The sequence below is a fragment of the Molothrus aeneus genome, chromosome 16, assembly GCF_037042795.1.
Source record: "Molothrus aeneus isolate 106 chromosome 16, BPBGC_Maene_1.0, whole genome shotgun sequence".
Classification (NCBI taxonomy): Eukaryota; Metazoa; Chordata; class Aves; order Passeriformes; family Icteridae; genus Molothrus; species Molothrus aeneus.
Genome location: NC_089661.1, coordinates 5,300,247 through 5,314,535, shown reverse-complemented (window position 1 = coordinate 5,314,535; position 14,289 = coordinate 5,300,247). Strand labels below are relative to the sequence as shown.

Genomic DNA, 14,289 nt, shown 5'->3' with positions numbered 1-14,289 from the left:
AATTTATCTAGCTTAGGTTGTGAGCAATTTATAGTTGAAGCTTTCTCTGTTAAAGGGTTCATTAGTACTTGAACCCTTTTTGTCCTGAACACACTGAGAACCACCCCCTCTGAATTTACCTTTTGATAAACTAAGCAGATAAAGCTTTTTAAGTCCCTTGCTGAGAATTTTTCTCCAGTCTAAGCCAGTCTTTGCAGCATGCTTAGAAAAGAGACTGAAGAATTTAAGCATAATGTTAAGACTATACACTGCACACACACTTTCAGTGTAAGGAGATAAAATCTCCTCCAGTTCTGCTCTGTTTCTCTTTCTGTACATCCCATAATCGCATTAGCCCTTGATCCCCAGTCTTTGCAGCGTTGCTTACCTGCTGTGCCCTCAGCATCCTCTGCAGTGTCAAAGTTTGGTGCAGATCCAGCCTGGCATTCCCAGCTGTGGCTGCATTCCCTATTCCTGGATGTGAGGCTCCTGGCTTGGCTGCAGGGCAGCACATCCCCTGGGACAGCTCTGCTTGCCCAGCACATCCCCCTGGGACAGCCCTGCCTGCTCAGGAATGCCCAGCACATCCCCTGGGACAGCCCTGCCTGCCCAGGAATGCCCAGCACATCCCCTGGGACAGCCCTGCCTGCCCAGCACATCCCCTGGGACAGCCCTGCCTGCTCAGGAATGCCCAGCACATCCCCTGGGACAGCCCTGCCTGCCCAGCACATCCCCTGCCTGCACTGCCCTTGGTGTTTATGGCCTGGCTAATCTGCAAGGTTTAATGGGCAATTTTAATATTTGTTCCTAGGCTGGGATGTTGACCAGTGGCTGTTGTCTCTGAGGGTGTGTGTGTTAAGACTGATGTTTATTCTCCTGTAACCTCTTCTACCACCAGTTTTATTTTACCTATTGCTCACAGTACTGAAGCTGTATAATCCTTATTTGTTGTTCAGAGTGGTTATCCAGTGGTAAGTCAACAAAAGCCTCACCAAACCCACTCCCATTGCCCCAGCTGTCTTTCCTGGCTGTGTGTGCAGCACATGTCCTTGGAGAAGGAGCACTTGGCTTTCCTCCAGGTTTCTGGAATGTTGCTGCACCGTGGGCATTGACAGCCCAAAGCTTTGTAGGGCTCATGGGTGCAAATAGGTTCAGTGGTCTGACTTGTGTTCAACCCAAGGAAGTGACATTTTTAATACCTCCTTTCTCTTTTGTCTAATGCAAATGCACTATTTCTCCTCATTTCCTGAATAACTTAAAAATAGCATTTCCTATGTCACAATTTAAAAAAATTTAACTGTGAACATCTAGTCTGACCTATACAGTTACTGATCAGCAGGGGTTTAGTTACAACAGCCTTCTTGCAGAAACATGAATTTTCAGCCTTCTAATGAATTCCTTTTAAAGAACTGTCTATTTTCAGTCCTGGTTTTTTTCCCCAGTACATTTTCTCTTCCAACTAGTTCAGTAAAATTTTCTTCAGTTATGTGAAATTATTCCTTTTAAAACCCTGGAGATGACTTTTCGATTGGGGTTGCTGTTTTGTTTGTCTGTACAAACTGAACTGCTCTTTCAGGTCCCTATCCTACTGCCCAACACATTTTTCTGTCTTGGACTTGATTCTGGGTGCACAAGGTGTTCCTGCCCTCAATTCCCCTCCACTCAGTAGCAACTCCAGAGATGTTTTTTCTGTTTCCCTGTTTAAGACTCCCATATGTCTCCTATGCTGAGGTCCCAAGTGACATTACAAAAATAACTTTGTGTGCTGTGATTTTTGGTGCTCTGTGCGAGGCCCCTGTGACAGGAGTCCCCTCTGGTGGGCTGTGCTGTTGGTGTATTGATCCCATCTGCTCTCAAACTGCTCTGACTGGGAGCCATCAATAAACTGTACTGGAGTAACCAGAGAGCTGTGCCACCCTCCTCTTCCTGCCACCCACTCCCTCCATCCTCAAGCACCACTGAATGAGCCAAAAGGTTGTAAAAGATTATGGCCAGCCTCGCTGGTGGAGGTGTTTTCAGGCTTTTTTCAGTGTTTGTTTGGCTGGCACAGGAGGTTCTCTGCTCTGCCAGCCTCCCCCAGCTGTGCCCTTGCACCACCCTTGTGTGGGGAGGCTGGAGAGGGGCAGAGCTGCTCTGTGGGCAGGGCTGGGAGGCTCTGGGCCCTCAGACACAGCCCAGCCACGGGACCAGCCTGGCTCTCTCTATTCTCAGCTGTGCCATTTCACACCAGGAACAGGCTCCCTGTGCTGTGGTGTCCCTGCAGTGCAGCAGGAGAAGGCTGCAGGGCACCTCCTGTACCCCATCCATTGCTGGGAGGCATCTGTACCTTTCTGGCAGAGGCTTTGCCCCACCATGGTTGCCAGTCCAGTGCTGAGGGTCCTCTCCCTCCCTGGTGATCTCCTCCTGCCACAGAAGGCTCTGAGCTCACTGTGGTGTTTACTGACTTGGCTTTCACCATGGACCTCCACTTCTCCTCCCATCTCACAGCAGGCAAACCATGCCCTTCTCCTGGCAGAAACTGTGCTCAAAGGCTCTTTTCCTCCCACTTTCAGAAACATCTTAGTTCATATAGATTTTGTAGGACTGAAGTGTTTTGTGTTTTTACAGCTCCTCTAGGTCAATTCTGCTCTCTTGAATTCAACAGCATTTTCTATTGTAGCAGGAATGGGCCACTGTTTGAAATGTTTCAAAGGTAGGTACTGTCTCAGAGCTTCAGTTCAAAAATAGCTGATGTTTCTGCCTCAACCTGTTAGTGAAAAGTGCTATTATTGAAGTACTGAAGGTTTCAGCACATTGTGTTCTTTAATTACTCAGAGTATATTTGAGTTGCTGGAAACAGCTTTTCGTGCTGGAGGGTGATGGTGTCACTGTCTTAATCCTGATGCAAGGCAACACTGGAAGGACACATTAGTAATGCCTTTCATTTCAGTTTATTTCACAGTGAATTTGATAGATTGCTCTTTATTAACTGGAATTGCTTTTTGTGGCAGCATTCTGTAGCCAGGCCTGTGGCTCAGGGGACTCCAGTGACTCTGGTTTGCACAGAGTTTTGAGATCCTCCTCATGTTTATCAAGTGATTCTTTTCCATCTATTTATTCAGTTAAATCTGAATGTGAGGGAGATGTTAGCCTGTTCACTGTCTCAGGCATCTTCTCATGAAATGAGAGCGGATTGTTTCTCCCAAATTCTTCCCAAAAGCTGGGATTTCAGGAGCTTGGATAAAATGGTTATGCCAGTTTGGATTCACCAAGATAGACTGTTCCTCTGTGCTCATCACTAAGCTGTGATGATTAGTGAAGGTTTTAAGCATAGGCACCAGCTGCCTGACTTGCACACAGATTATTATGATTTTCAACATAAACTTTTAATTTGAGGAATTAAATTATTTTCTTCCGTAAGCTTTGAGGAGTTGTGAGGTTACATTTTAGTGAAAATGTCTTCCATAGGATGGGATGTCTGTTTCCTGTAAGTTTCTTTATTTTTTGTAAGATAATAACAACACTTGGGTTGGCATTTCCTTTTTATAAGTGAACATTAGCCCAAAAATAAAGTCAAATATATGTGGCATTCAAAAGCTTCACTTGATATCTGCAAAATTTTCTGTGTATCTGTGCAGGAATGTGGACATGTAGACATGTTTTATGAGTGGAAGTTGCACCAAAGCTGCTTTATTGAGTTGGACTTGTGAGATATGGGTATAAATATGTGATCATAGAATTGTTGGGGTTGGAAGGAACCTGTGGAGAACATCTAGGCCACTGTCCTTGCCAAGGCAGGGTCAGCTAGAGCAGGTTACACAGGAATGCATCCAGGAGGGTTTGGAATGTCCCCAGACAGGGAGGGTTCACTCTCTCCCTGGGCAGGGCCAGTCACCTTCGACATAAAGAATTCCTTCCTCATGATGAGGTGGAACTTCTGGTGTTTAGTTTATGGCCATTGCTCCTTGTTCTGTTGCTGGGCACCACTGGAAAGAGCCTGGCACCATCCCCTTGGCAACTGCCTTTGAGATAATTCAATCTAATGAGATCCCCTCTCAGCCCTGTCTCCTCCAAACTGAGCTGGCCCTGCTCCCGCAGTCTCTCCTCTCAGGGGCTGCTGCAGACCCCTCACCATCTCTGTGGCCTCTGTGGGCCCTCTCTGGTGGCTCCTTGTCATTCTCCTGAGGAGCTCAGGCCTGGCCACAGCCCTGCAGCTGTGCCTCAGTGGGGCTGAGCAGAGGGCAGGGTCACCTCCCTGCCCTGCTGGCCACACTCCCCCCAGGGCACCCCAAGCTCCCCCTGGCTCTCCTGGCCCCCAGGACACATCATGGTCACTTGTCACCCACCAGCACCCCGAGGTCCCTCTCTGCAGAGCTGCCATCCAGTGGGTGAGCCCAGCCTGTGCTGGTGCCTGGGGTTTTCCCTCCCCAGCTGCAGGACCCTGCCCTGGCCTGTGCTGGAGCTCAGCAGCTGCTCCTGCCCAGTTCTGCAGCCTGTCAGGGTCTGGCTGCATGGCAGCACAGCCTTTGGAAGGGGCCTTTTGTCTGCTGGCTTTGATTTAATGTGGCTCTGAAGGCTGCAGAGATTATTTGTTTTGGTGTTTGATAACACTTGTGTGGAGCCACTTCTCTTTTTTAGCTGATTGGGTACAAGTGAGTCCTGCTTCTTTGTGCTTACTGCAGACAGTTCTCAACCTGGTAGAAATAGTTGTGCTAGGGAAATGTCATGGCTCTTTGGTGTGATGAGGTTTTGTTTATCTCAGATTCATCCAGATTCACCCCTCTCTAGAACAAACACAAGTGTGCTTGGTGTAGTGAATATAAAGCCCTAGCTGGCAAGCATGGAGGCAGAGGAGTTGCTGAGATGGTAATTCAGATAACATCTCTGGAAAGCAGGAAGCAAAGGCAAATTCATTTGCCCGGAGTGAAATTTTTAAAAAGGCCATAATTACATTTTTAATAGCAACATGTACAGTCAGTGCTTCCATTTCCACCAGCCTGTCAGATGATCCACTGTCAGCAAACTGGTGGTGGTGTTACAGCATCAGTGTGAGAGCTTTATCCTCCTGTATGGTGGTGTCACAGCTTTATCCTCCTGTGTGTCATCTCCTTGGCTCGTGTTCCCTCCTAGGATTAAATCAGCTCTCCCAGACACTCCCTGCTGTGGCTGCCAGCACACACAGTGCCTCTGGTGGCCTCCCTCTCCCCCTCTTGCTGTCCCACCTGTAGCTGTGGGATGTTCCCAGAGGGCAGACAGGACTCCCTGCAGTGCTGGCTGTTGGTGTTTCAGGTTCTGCCTTGCACTCAGGTTCACATCAGCTTCCCTTCCCAGCTGGGCTGCTGAGGGCTGGGGGACATGGGGGAGCAGATCAAGTGTTGTGCATTAGAGCACTGCACCCACTCTTCTACTTCCCCAGAGCATTTGGGAGTGGGCACATGATGGAGATGGTTTGTGCCCCAGGATTTTGCATTTATCTGGCATTTGGCCTGAAGCCTGTGTACTTGCAAGGGCAAGGCAAGGAGGTGGCTCACCAGGGAGCAGTGATGGATGAATGACCACACTCTTGGTGTTTTAAAAGATTTTGTTTTGCAAAAGCAGCATATTTAATGAAAAAGAAAAAAACATGCAGTGCTTGTGGGTTTTCTGCAGTTTGCCAGCACTTGGCTCTGAAGGGGAAAATGCTGCATTGCAGAGAGGCCTTCAGGCTGTCCTTCAGGCTGGGTTCCTGACCCGTGGGCAGTGATGGCTCTGGAGGACTGGTGCTGTGCTTCCCCCAGGGACACTGGCACACAGCACCCCAGGGACACCCTGAGCTTGCTGTGCTTCACTTCTCCATTGTGGTGTGATCTCAGTTTTGCCTCCAGTGTCTGTAACTCAGCAGGGCTGGGCACCCGAGGGCTCTGGCTGGGCTCCCAGGTGGGGATGGTCCCTTTCTGCTGGTGCATTCCAGCTGCTGTGCTGGAGATGTTCTGTCAGCTGCATCTTCCTGCAGGGAGAGCCCAGCTGTGTCCCTGCTGCTCTGAGGAGCTGGCTCTGAGCTGCTTGTGTCCATGGAGAGATCATCTTGTCATGCTCCTTCCTTTCCTCTGATTTCCTGCCAGATCACTCTTTGGTGCAAAGCATTAGTGCCACATCTCCTGGCTTCTCTGTGGTGCTGCTCCTCTGCTGGAGTGGAACAATATGGGCTGGAAATTAAAATTACCTGGTAATTCTAAATGATCTGAGAGCTGAATCTGAGCTGAGAGAACAAACTTCTCTGGCCTCTCTGGCTTTTCTGTGAACTACCAGCAAAACAGTTCCTGCTGACTGCAACCAACTGCTCTGGGGGTGCTGGGAAACCAAATATCAGCTTTCTGATTGCCTTCAAAATCCTGGATGACTTACATGCTTTGGACAGCACACATCCTTCCTGATGGGCTCCCCTTCTGATGCTTTGCTGCAGGGTGAAGTGTCTGAAATAGGTAAATTATCTGGGGCAGGAAGGAGAGGCAGCAGAATTCCAGATCTTTCTTGAGAGGGGTTTGGAAATGAATAGAACATGGATAATATTTTTCCTAAGGGTTTTCCACCCCCCCACCCCAGCTGGCTCAGAAAACTCCCTTTGCAGTGGTGCATGCAGGAGAGTCAGGTTGCTGTGGTCATTATTGCAGTGAAGTCTCCCCAGAATCTGCCCCTCCATGATCCAAACTGTGTTGGGTGGGATTGTGGCAGGATGCAGGCTGGCTGTGTGCAGGAACAGGTGTCTGTCTGTGGCTGAGGGACAGAGGCATCCCTGCAAAGCTCTCTCCTGTTCCTTCCTCCCAGGGTGTCTGTGCTGCCTGGGCTGGAATTGGCTGCTGGAAGTACATTTGGAGCCATAGCCATCCCTGACTGGGGATTCAAACCCCATGGCCAGTGGGGAGCTGGGCACCAGGGTGGTGCATCCACTGAACTGCAGGTGCAGCTCCTGGGAGGTTTCTCTGCAGCAGCTCAGGGACCAGGGGATGCTGGAGCAGAGGCCTTGGATATGAACTGCTGGGATTCTTCAGAGTCTGAGCCTCTTTACACTGGTGTGTCCCAGTCCCTGGTGTGGCTGGTGGGGCAGGCAGCCCTGCTCCTGCCTGCCAGCTCCCTCAGGTCACTGCTGGCTTTGTGCTGGCTGCTGGGGCCCTTGGCTTGCCCAGGGAGTGCATGGGAGGGCATTTGGGATTAGTAACTCACAATGGTTCATTACTCTGTTGTATCTTGCTGTTAAAAACACCTCAGGTTTCTTGAGGCAAATGTTGAGGTGTTAAATGAGCTTTAAGAAGCCCAGGAGGAAACAGAGCCCATGGAAGTGCTCATGGTGTCACCCATGGCGGGCTTGGTGACCAGCAAGGCTCAGAATTCTCTGAAAACTCTTGTTCCAAAATGTTTCCATGTGACTTTGGCTTTGTCCCAAGAGGTTTAACTAGAGCCCTGGAATATGAATAGCAGCTGTGAGGAGGAAGAACTAGAACATTCCTTATTTAGGTAATTTCCTAATAACCTCCCAGTTCCCTAAAAATAGTGCAGGATAAAATGCTCCACCATACCAGACTGGCACTGAGCTGGGAAATGGGAGGTGCTGGATAATCTAAAACTCACTCTATTGTGTCTCTCTCTGACTCTAACATCAGGGAAATATTTCCTATTTTTAGCTTGAATTTGAAGTTGTTGAAGTGCCTTAAGATTCCTGGGTATGTAGATATTCATTATTTTGAATCGAAAGTGCACTTCAATATCTCAAACAGAAGTGGAAACCTCCACATTCCTCTAGATCAACATTTAATATATGTGGAGGGTGTAAGTAAAAAATACAGACCTAAAATTATTTAATCAATATGTAACATCAAAAAAGTCCATGTTTAACTTCCTTTACCAAATTTTCCAGGTAACTTCCATTGTTTACAGAATGTCAGTTGTAGGCTAAGTGTTCCAAGAGCTCTGTTTACTCTCTCTGATCTTTTCCAGTTCATTTCCTGCCCAGTGCTGGAGGTTTGCATCCTGCTGGAGGGTCTCCCCCAGCTCTGTGCAGGGCTCTGCCTCCCCTGCCACATCCCACCCCCTCTGAGTGCCATCAGATTGTCCTTTCTGCCTGCCCCACAAGCACTGCACAACCTGGCTGTGGTTTGTTCCTCCTTCCAAGCAGCACCTGTAGTCACAGCAGGGCTGGAGTGGCTCTGTGTCTGTCCCAGCAGCAGCTTTTGGTGGCAAACCCTGCCCAGGGGACACTGCTCACTCTCAGCTCTGTTCAGGCTGCAGACCTTTGTCCTCTTGCTTTTCATGTGCACTGGGGGCAGTGAGCTAATGATCTCATGTTTGTTAGGCACCAAAAATAACTAGGGATCACAAACCTGCAGGAGAAAAAAGAATATCTGATCTGTGGGAGGAAAGTTTAAAGGCCAAAAGCAGAGAATGAAATTGGAGATGTTTGTGTGGCCGCAGCCTTTACACACAGCTGTGCAAAGGACAGGCCTGGCTCTGGTGGGGCAGGGTCACCTCAACAAGTGAGGAAAGACAGCAGAGTAGGGATCAGATGAAGCTGTCCTGGGGTTGAATGAGGTTTTATCACAAGCTCCAGTCACCTGTAGTGTCAGCTTGGATAAGCAGTGAAACCAAGACAGGATCTGATGCTGTCAGCATAATGCTCAGCCCTGCCAGAAATGCTCTCTAGCAGGGAAAAGTGCCCCTGGCTGGGCTGGGTAATGCTCAGGGCTCTGTGGGGCATAATCTGATCCCTTCACTAGAAGGAACACGAGTGTTTAACCTCATGATTCAGCATAAGAAATGTGGCTCAGCAAATATTTTGGTTTTTTCCTTTTTCCTTGGCAGACCAGGGGCTGACAGGCAGTGCCCAAAGAGTCACCCCCAAGGCCTGGGGGACGTGGTGGCTTTCAGTGACAGCTGAGTGTGTGCTGCAGTCTGGGCCTTTGCTTCTCCTCCCCCTGGCTGCAGTGTGGGGTGTGTTAGCCATGTTCTGTGTGTGTGTACTGATTCACTTGGTCTTGTTTCTTGGAAAAGCAGAATCACTTTGTTACCAGTGTACCTGCAACACACACCTTACCAGAACCTGTCCAGGTACATATTCATATTTCCATTTAAATAAAACATTCCCTAACAAAACACCCATCCTTTTAAATGCTCAAGCTGCACTTCTTCCTCACTTGATTTTGAATATTCAAGTGATTCCTCATTTACCTCCACTTTTCAAGACCTTAAAGCTTTTTTATATTGGTGCTTTGGGAGACTCTGAATCCACTTTCCTTTTACATTAACCATATTTACCTACTTTTGCAGATTTCAAACGTTTATTTTACTAACTGTGCCTTATCCTGTTTTACAGGAGGTTTTAAAAAACATGTAAGGTTCCTGTTTGTTAAAAAAAAAAAGATGTTTCAGCCAAACCTGAGATCCCTTCCTGGGCAGGGCATCCGTTTGGGGGTGGCTGTGCACTGGTGATGAGTTCCTGCTCCCCCTGGGGCCTGGGGCTCTGCAGTGGTGCCTGGAGCACCAAGGGGAGATGCTGCTTCAGTTTTAGTGGTTTTAGCTTTATTGCAAGATTTTTTTATCTTTTTTTTTTTTTTTTTGCCATGAAAGATCAAGGTTCCTTTGATCCTTCTTGAGATTCAAGAAGTTTAAGTAGGAAAGGTGATGTCATTTTTTTTATATACCACTTTTATTTTCACTTCTGGTTTGACTCTTTTAACCCTTTCCTGTGTCTCTTGTTGGGGCTTTTATGTCCCCTCATCAGGTTCCAGTACATCCTCTCTGCAAAACTGCTGTTTCAAGTCAGGGGAAACGTCTGGGTCTTTGGCACTAGAAAAGGTAAATTAGATTCTGCTCCTGGAAGGACAGTAGGGGTTGGGTGTGCAATCCCTCCACACCTGAAAGGATCCCAAACCTGATGGAACTGGGGGAAATGGGGCATAGGTGGAGGCAGTGACTGGAGAGGACAGCACAGCAAAGGTCAGATGTGAGAGCTTGAGCAGAGCCTGTCCAGTGTGATACTGGGCTGGGCTGACAGGGTGGCCTGGAGACTTTGGAAGTAAATAAAGGTCAGCTGGATCAGCCTGTGTGGGTTGGAAAGGCTGTCAGGTCTGATGAAGGAGGCTTTATCTCGATTTTGCTGTAAATATTTCTTCTGCCTTCAATTTACTCCCATTTTCCCAGGCACTGCTCCGAAGGGTTCAGCTCAGGACCTGCCCTCCTGGGTCTGATTGCCACAGTCAGGGGCAGCTCTGGAGTAGAGATATTTCCAGGGAAATAAAGTTTGAAGGACTTTATTCCCTCAAACATTTCAAGCCCCAGGCCTTGGGAGTGCCTTTAACTCCTCATAGCAGGTTTTAGATTAATATTTAGATACAGGAGCATTTTCAATATCATGTTGATACAATCAGTTAGCAAACAATGACTTTTCTTTTGAGTTTCCCATGGGAGAAGCCTTGATGTAGGGGTCATTTTTAGCTTCCCTTGTACATGCCTGCTTACCCTGTCCTGTGTGGGTTGGGCTGCTCTGGCTCACCACAGCCAGACAGGAGCCCTCAAAAGGGGAAGGGCTGGGAGAGGCAGTGCTGGTGATGGAGCTGGAGCAGTTTTGCAGAACTGTGAGGAGAAGCAAAGTCTGATGTGAGGTTAGAAGTGGCAGTAGGGGCCAGTGTATTTACCTCCTATCAGTCCTGCCAGCCTTTCCTGCAATAGAAAATCCCTAAGATTAATGGGTCACAAAATGAGAGTGGATATAAAGGGCACTGCTAAAATCTGAGATCCCTGCTATTAACAAAACATGGGGTAAAATTCCTGGGTGGGGTGAGCGTGCTCCCAGTGAGCTCTCAGAGAAGGCAAATATCAAACTCAGTGGTGCACTACAGTAAGTGGTCCTGACCTAGACCAATTATTTTATTTCCTGGACCCAAATCTTACCTCCAGTGTAACAGGAGCTCACAAGCAAGTCTCACCAATTAGACATCCAGTAGAATTTGTTTTTAGTGTTGATCTGTTCCCAAATACAGATACTGCTGAGAAACACTGAAAACCTTCACTGAGAAATGTCAGGGCAGGGGAAGCTGAGCCGATAGGTGTGGGTACATTTAAAGAAAGGTGAAGTGGCATCTTCTGTACTGTCAGAGCCTCATGGCAAGGCAGGGGGAATCTCTGCCAGTCTTCAGTGGCACATGCTGGGATTTTTATTACAAAGCTCTGATCTCAAACACAGGGTGGAGGTGAGGAGGGCTGTTTGCAGCTCTCTGTGTCATCAGCACCTTGATCTGAGCAGAAGCTGAAGCTCTTTTGGCATCTCCCACTGATTCCAAACCCGGGCTCATGGTCAGTAGCAAATGCACAGTGCAGGTCTTGCAGCATCCCCTGGCATCACTCTGGGGGAAGTGAGGCCAGGAGGAGCCTCCTGGAAATCTCCCTGAGTGCTGAGTGGGTGTTTCTGCAGGCTCACACATCGGGATAGCAGAGCTCTCTTGTAGGGGGATAGAATATAAGAAAATAAAGATAGTGTAGAAAGGAATCTCACCCCTAAGGAGCTGCAGCTGGGCCAATTATCAAAGATCAGGAACAGGCCTGACTTTAACAGGCCACAGGTGTAAGCAATGAGAAGAAGATGCTATAAAAGAGTGGGGTGGGTGGGTGAGAAGGGAACTGGGGTTAGTGGCTGCTTTGTGAAGAAGAAAGAGTGCTCTGAGGAGCTGCCCACAAGAAACACCAAGAAGGTTTGGAACTTTTGTGATAAGGAGACAGCAGTGTGGAACCCCTGCAATAAGATGCCAACACTCTCTTTTCTCACAGCAAGTAATTTTGAAATATTTGATACCATATCTCACTTGGGCTCCTTTTTTATTTTATTCCACAAACTGTGTTATGGTGGAGTAATCTAAAGGGAAAATCTTGCCATTACATGGTACAGTTCTTTTAAAGAAAAAATGGGAAAAAAAAAACCCAAAGTGAAACTTCAAAAGCTTAAGTGAGAAGGGGGAAAAAAACAACCAAAAAGAGATCAATTTTCTTTAGTTTAAATCCATATCCTCGAAGTAAGTGGCAGCCCTGCCCTCTAGTGCTGTTGCAAGTGAGGTGCTGGTGCACGGCTCTCAGTCCAAGCCTTGGCACACCTGAGTATTCTTTAAAGCAGATTGAGGAGGTGATTTCTGTGGGTTTTATTGGGTTTTATTTTGTACTTCTTGTGGTTGGTTGATTTTTTTAGGACGATGGTGGTGTTTATAATGTTTTCATAGGATTTCACTGTGAGACAACCAAAATCAGCCTCAGACTCTGACAGATGACAGGCTCTATGAAATCCCTGAAGTACTTTGAGCGTCTAAGCTAACAATTCTGATAAAAAATTCAGTCAGCTGCAGAAGAAAACGAGTGTTTCTGTGACTCCTGACTAACTGGAGCTTCCCTCCGCAGCATTGAAGGCGAGTACGTGCCCGTGGCAGGCGACGAGGTCACCTACAAGATGTGCACCATCCCTCCCAAGAACGAGAAGCTGCAGGCAGTGGAGGTGGTGATCACCCACCTGGCCCCTGGCACCAAGCACGAGACCTGGTCAGGGCACGTCATCAGCTCCTGAGGTGTCCCCTGGAGCGTGGCTGCTGCCAGGGGGGCTCTGCTCAGCAACTGGCTGCAGGACCTGGCTGAAGAATTCTGTGTGAGGAAATACTGCATTGTCAATAAAGCAGATGCAGGCCAAAAATCACCATTTTTTTTACAGCTGGCCTGATTAAAAAAAAAAAAAGGCAATTCAAATGCTAATGAAAAAAATCTAGCGTAATGTGTTTACAAGAAATGTATTTAAAGAGACCTAGTTTGTGTGCTTGGTGGAGGAGGGGAGGTTTGGGTTTTCTTTTGTCTTGTGAACTGATTCCAGGAAATGCCCAGGGGAAGGGGGGAGAGGTTTCAAGGAGAGCTCTTCTAGTGCAGGTGGCCCAGCCCAGCTCAGAGCCCTGGGTGTGGGGTGCGCCCTGTGCTCCCTCTGCTGCTCTTCAGGGCTGCAGTACCTTCATTGCTGATTTAGTGCCTGAATGCCCTGGCTGACAGACAGAGGTGTTCATTGCTGACTTGTTTTCCTCATGGAAGGAAGTTCACAAACAGAGCAGCTGCCACAGGGTGGAAAATCTCCATCAGGTGGTTGTGCTCCAGTGCCCATCAGGTGCACCCCTGCAAATGGTGTGGCTGCACAGGTGTGGAAACTGTGTTGTACTGGGAAAGCTGGGGTTGTTTGTGAATTTACTTAGGTGCCTTGATGGTTGATTAGCAACAGATTTTATAGGCCAGTATTAAAAAAAAAAAATCCATCCCAAATTTAAATTTGCTCCAAGGTAAGTGGTAGAAAACCGTAGAGTAGTGGACACTTCATTGCCTCAGAGGGTGTCTGAATTTTGACCAAGCTGAGGATTTGCCTTTCAGACTGCATGCAGTGGACTGGCATGGTGTGCCAGGGGCAGGCAGGACACCTGCACTGCTGCACAGCAGGTGTGGGCTGCCCAGGCTCAGCTGTCTTGGTGAAGTAAATTCTGCATCTGTTTCCCTGGCAAACTCCCTTGGTAGGATGTGATAGGGCCACCCTTCCCCAGACTTTTGTGTAGTTGTAGTGCTACTAAATTGTTTTTGCTCCTATTTGCCTTCCACATTTTTTTTTCAAATGAAGTATTTTTCTCTGTTATTTTCCTAACAGTGGATTTTTATTGACTTTGCAAATAAAAGTTAAAAAAAATACACAACTCTTGTTAGTTGTATGAAACAGTGCAGCTTCAGTTGTGTATTTGGAGCTTCACCAAAGGTGCTGGCTGTCAGGAGCTGTCCTGAGCCTTTCCCAGCAGCCAGTCTGTTCCCAGGTGTGATGTGGGGTCAGGAACTGCTGTGCTGGCTTCTTTTCTTTAGCTGTGCCTGTGTTGCTCTAGTGGGGTTTGGGTTGGGTTTTGTTTTTATGACCCATAAGCCTTGGTAGTGGTGGGTTTATCACTGTGCAACTTGTTGGAATATCACCCCCTGCTTTCTTTACAATAAATGCAACCATTGCAGTGCTTCCATGTGTTTCCAGTCTGCTCCCTGGGTAGCTGGTGCTGGGCAGGATCAGCTTTAAGGAAGGGGAGAATGCTGCTGCCTGCACATGCACCCCTGTGTGGTGACTTCGGTTTTATTTAAGGAAATGTTTTCCCAGCCACTGACTGCACTTAGCAGAACAATGAGGAAATAACAAGACCAGCACATGTCAGAGGAGGCTCCCAGGACAGAGCAGCCAGAAATGTGTTTGGGACTGAAACCAATCAAAGCAGCAGCTCTTAAACTGTTGTCCTTAAAGAGCATTCCTGCACTAGGGATGGTCCT

At 47.9% G+C, this 14,289-nt stretch overlaps 1 protein-coding gene across 2 annotated transcripts in view; it reads left to right on the top strand.

Annotated features, from left to right (window-relative positions):
* CARHSP1 (calcium regulated heat stable protein 1) overlaps positions 1-13,989 on the top strand; it is a 37,749-nt gene extending 23,760 nt beyond the window's left edge. For both annotated transcript variants that reach the window (XM_066560647.1, XM_066560648.1), the window contains exon 4: positions 12,370-13,989. In XM_066560647.1, the coding sequence (XP_066416744.1) occupies positions 12,370-12,532 (163 nt within the window). In that variant the 3' untranslated portion in view covers positions 12,533-13,989. The remainder of the gene's footprint in view (positions 1-12,369) is intronic.
* Positions 13,990-14,289: the final 300 nt, after the last annotated feature.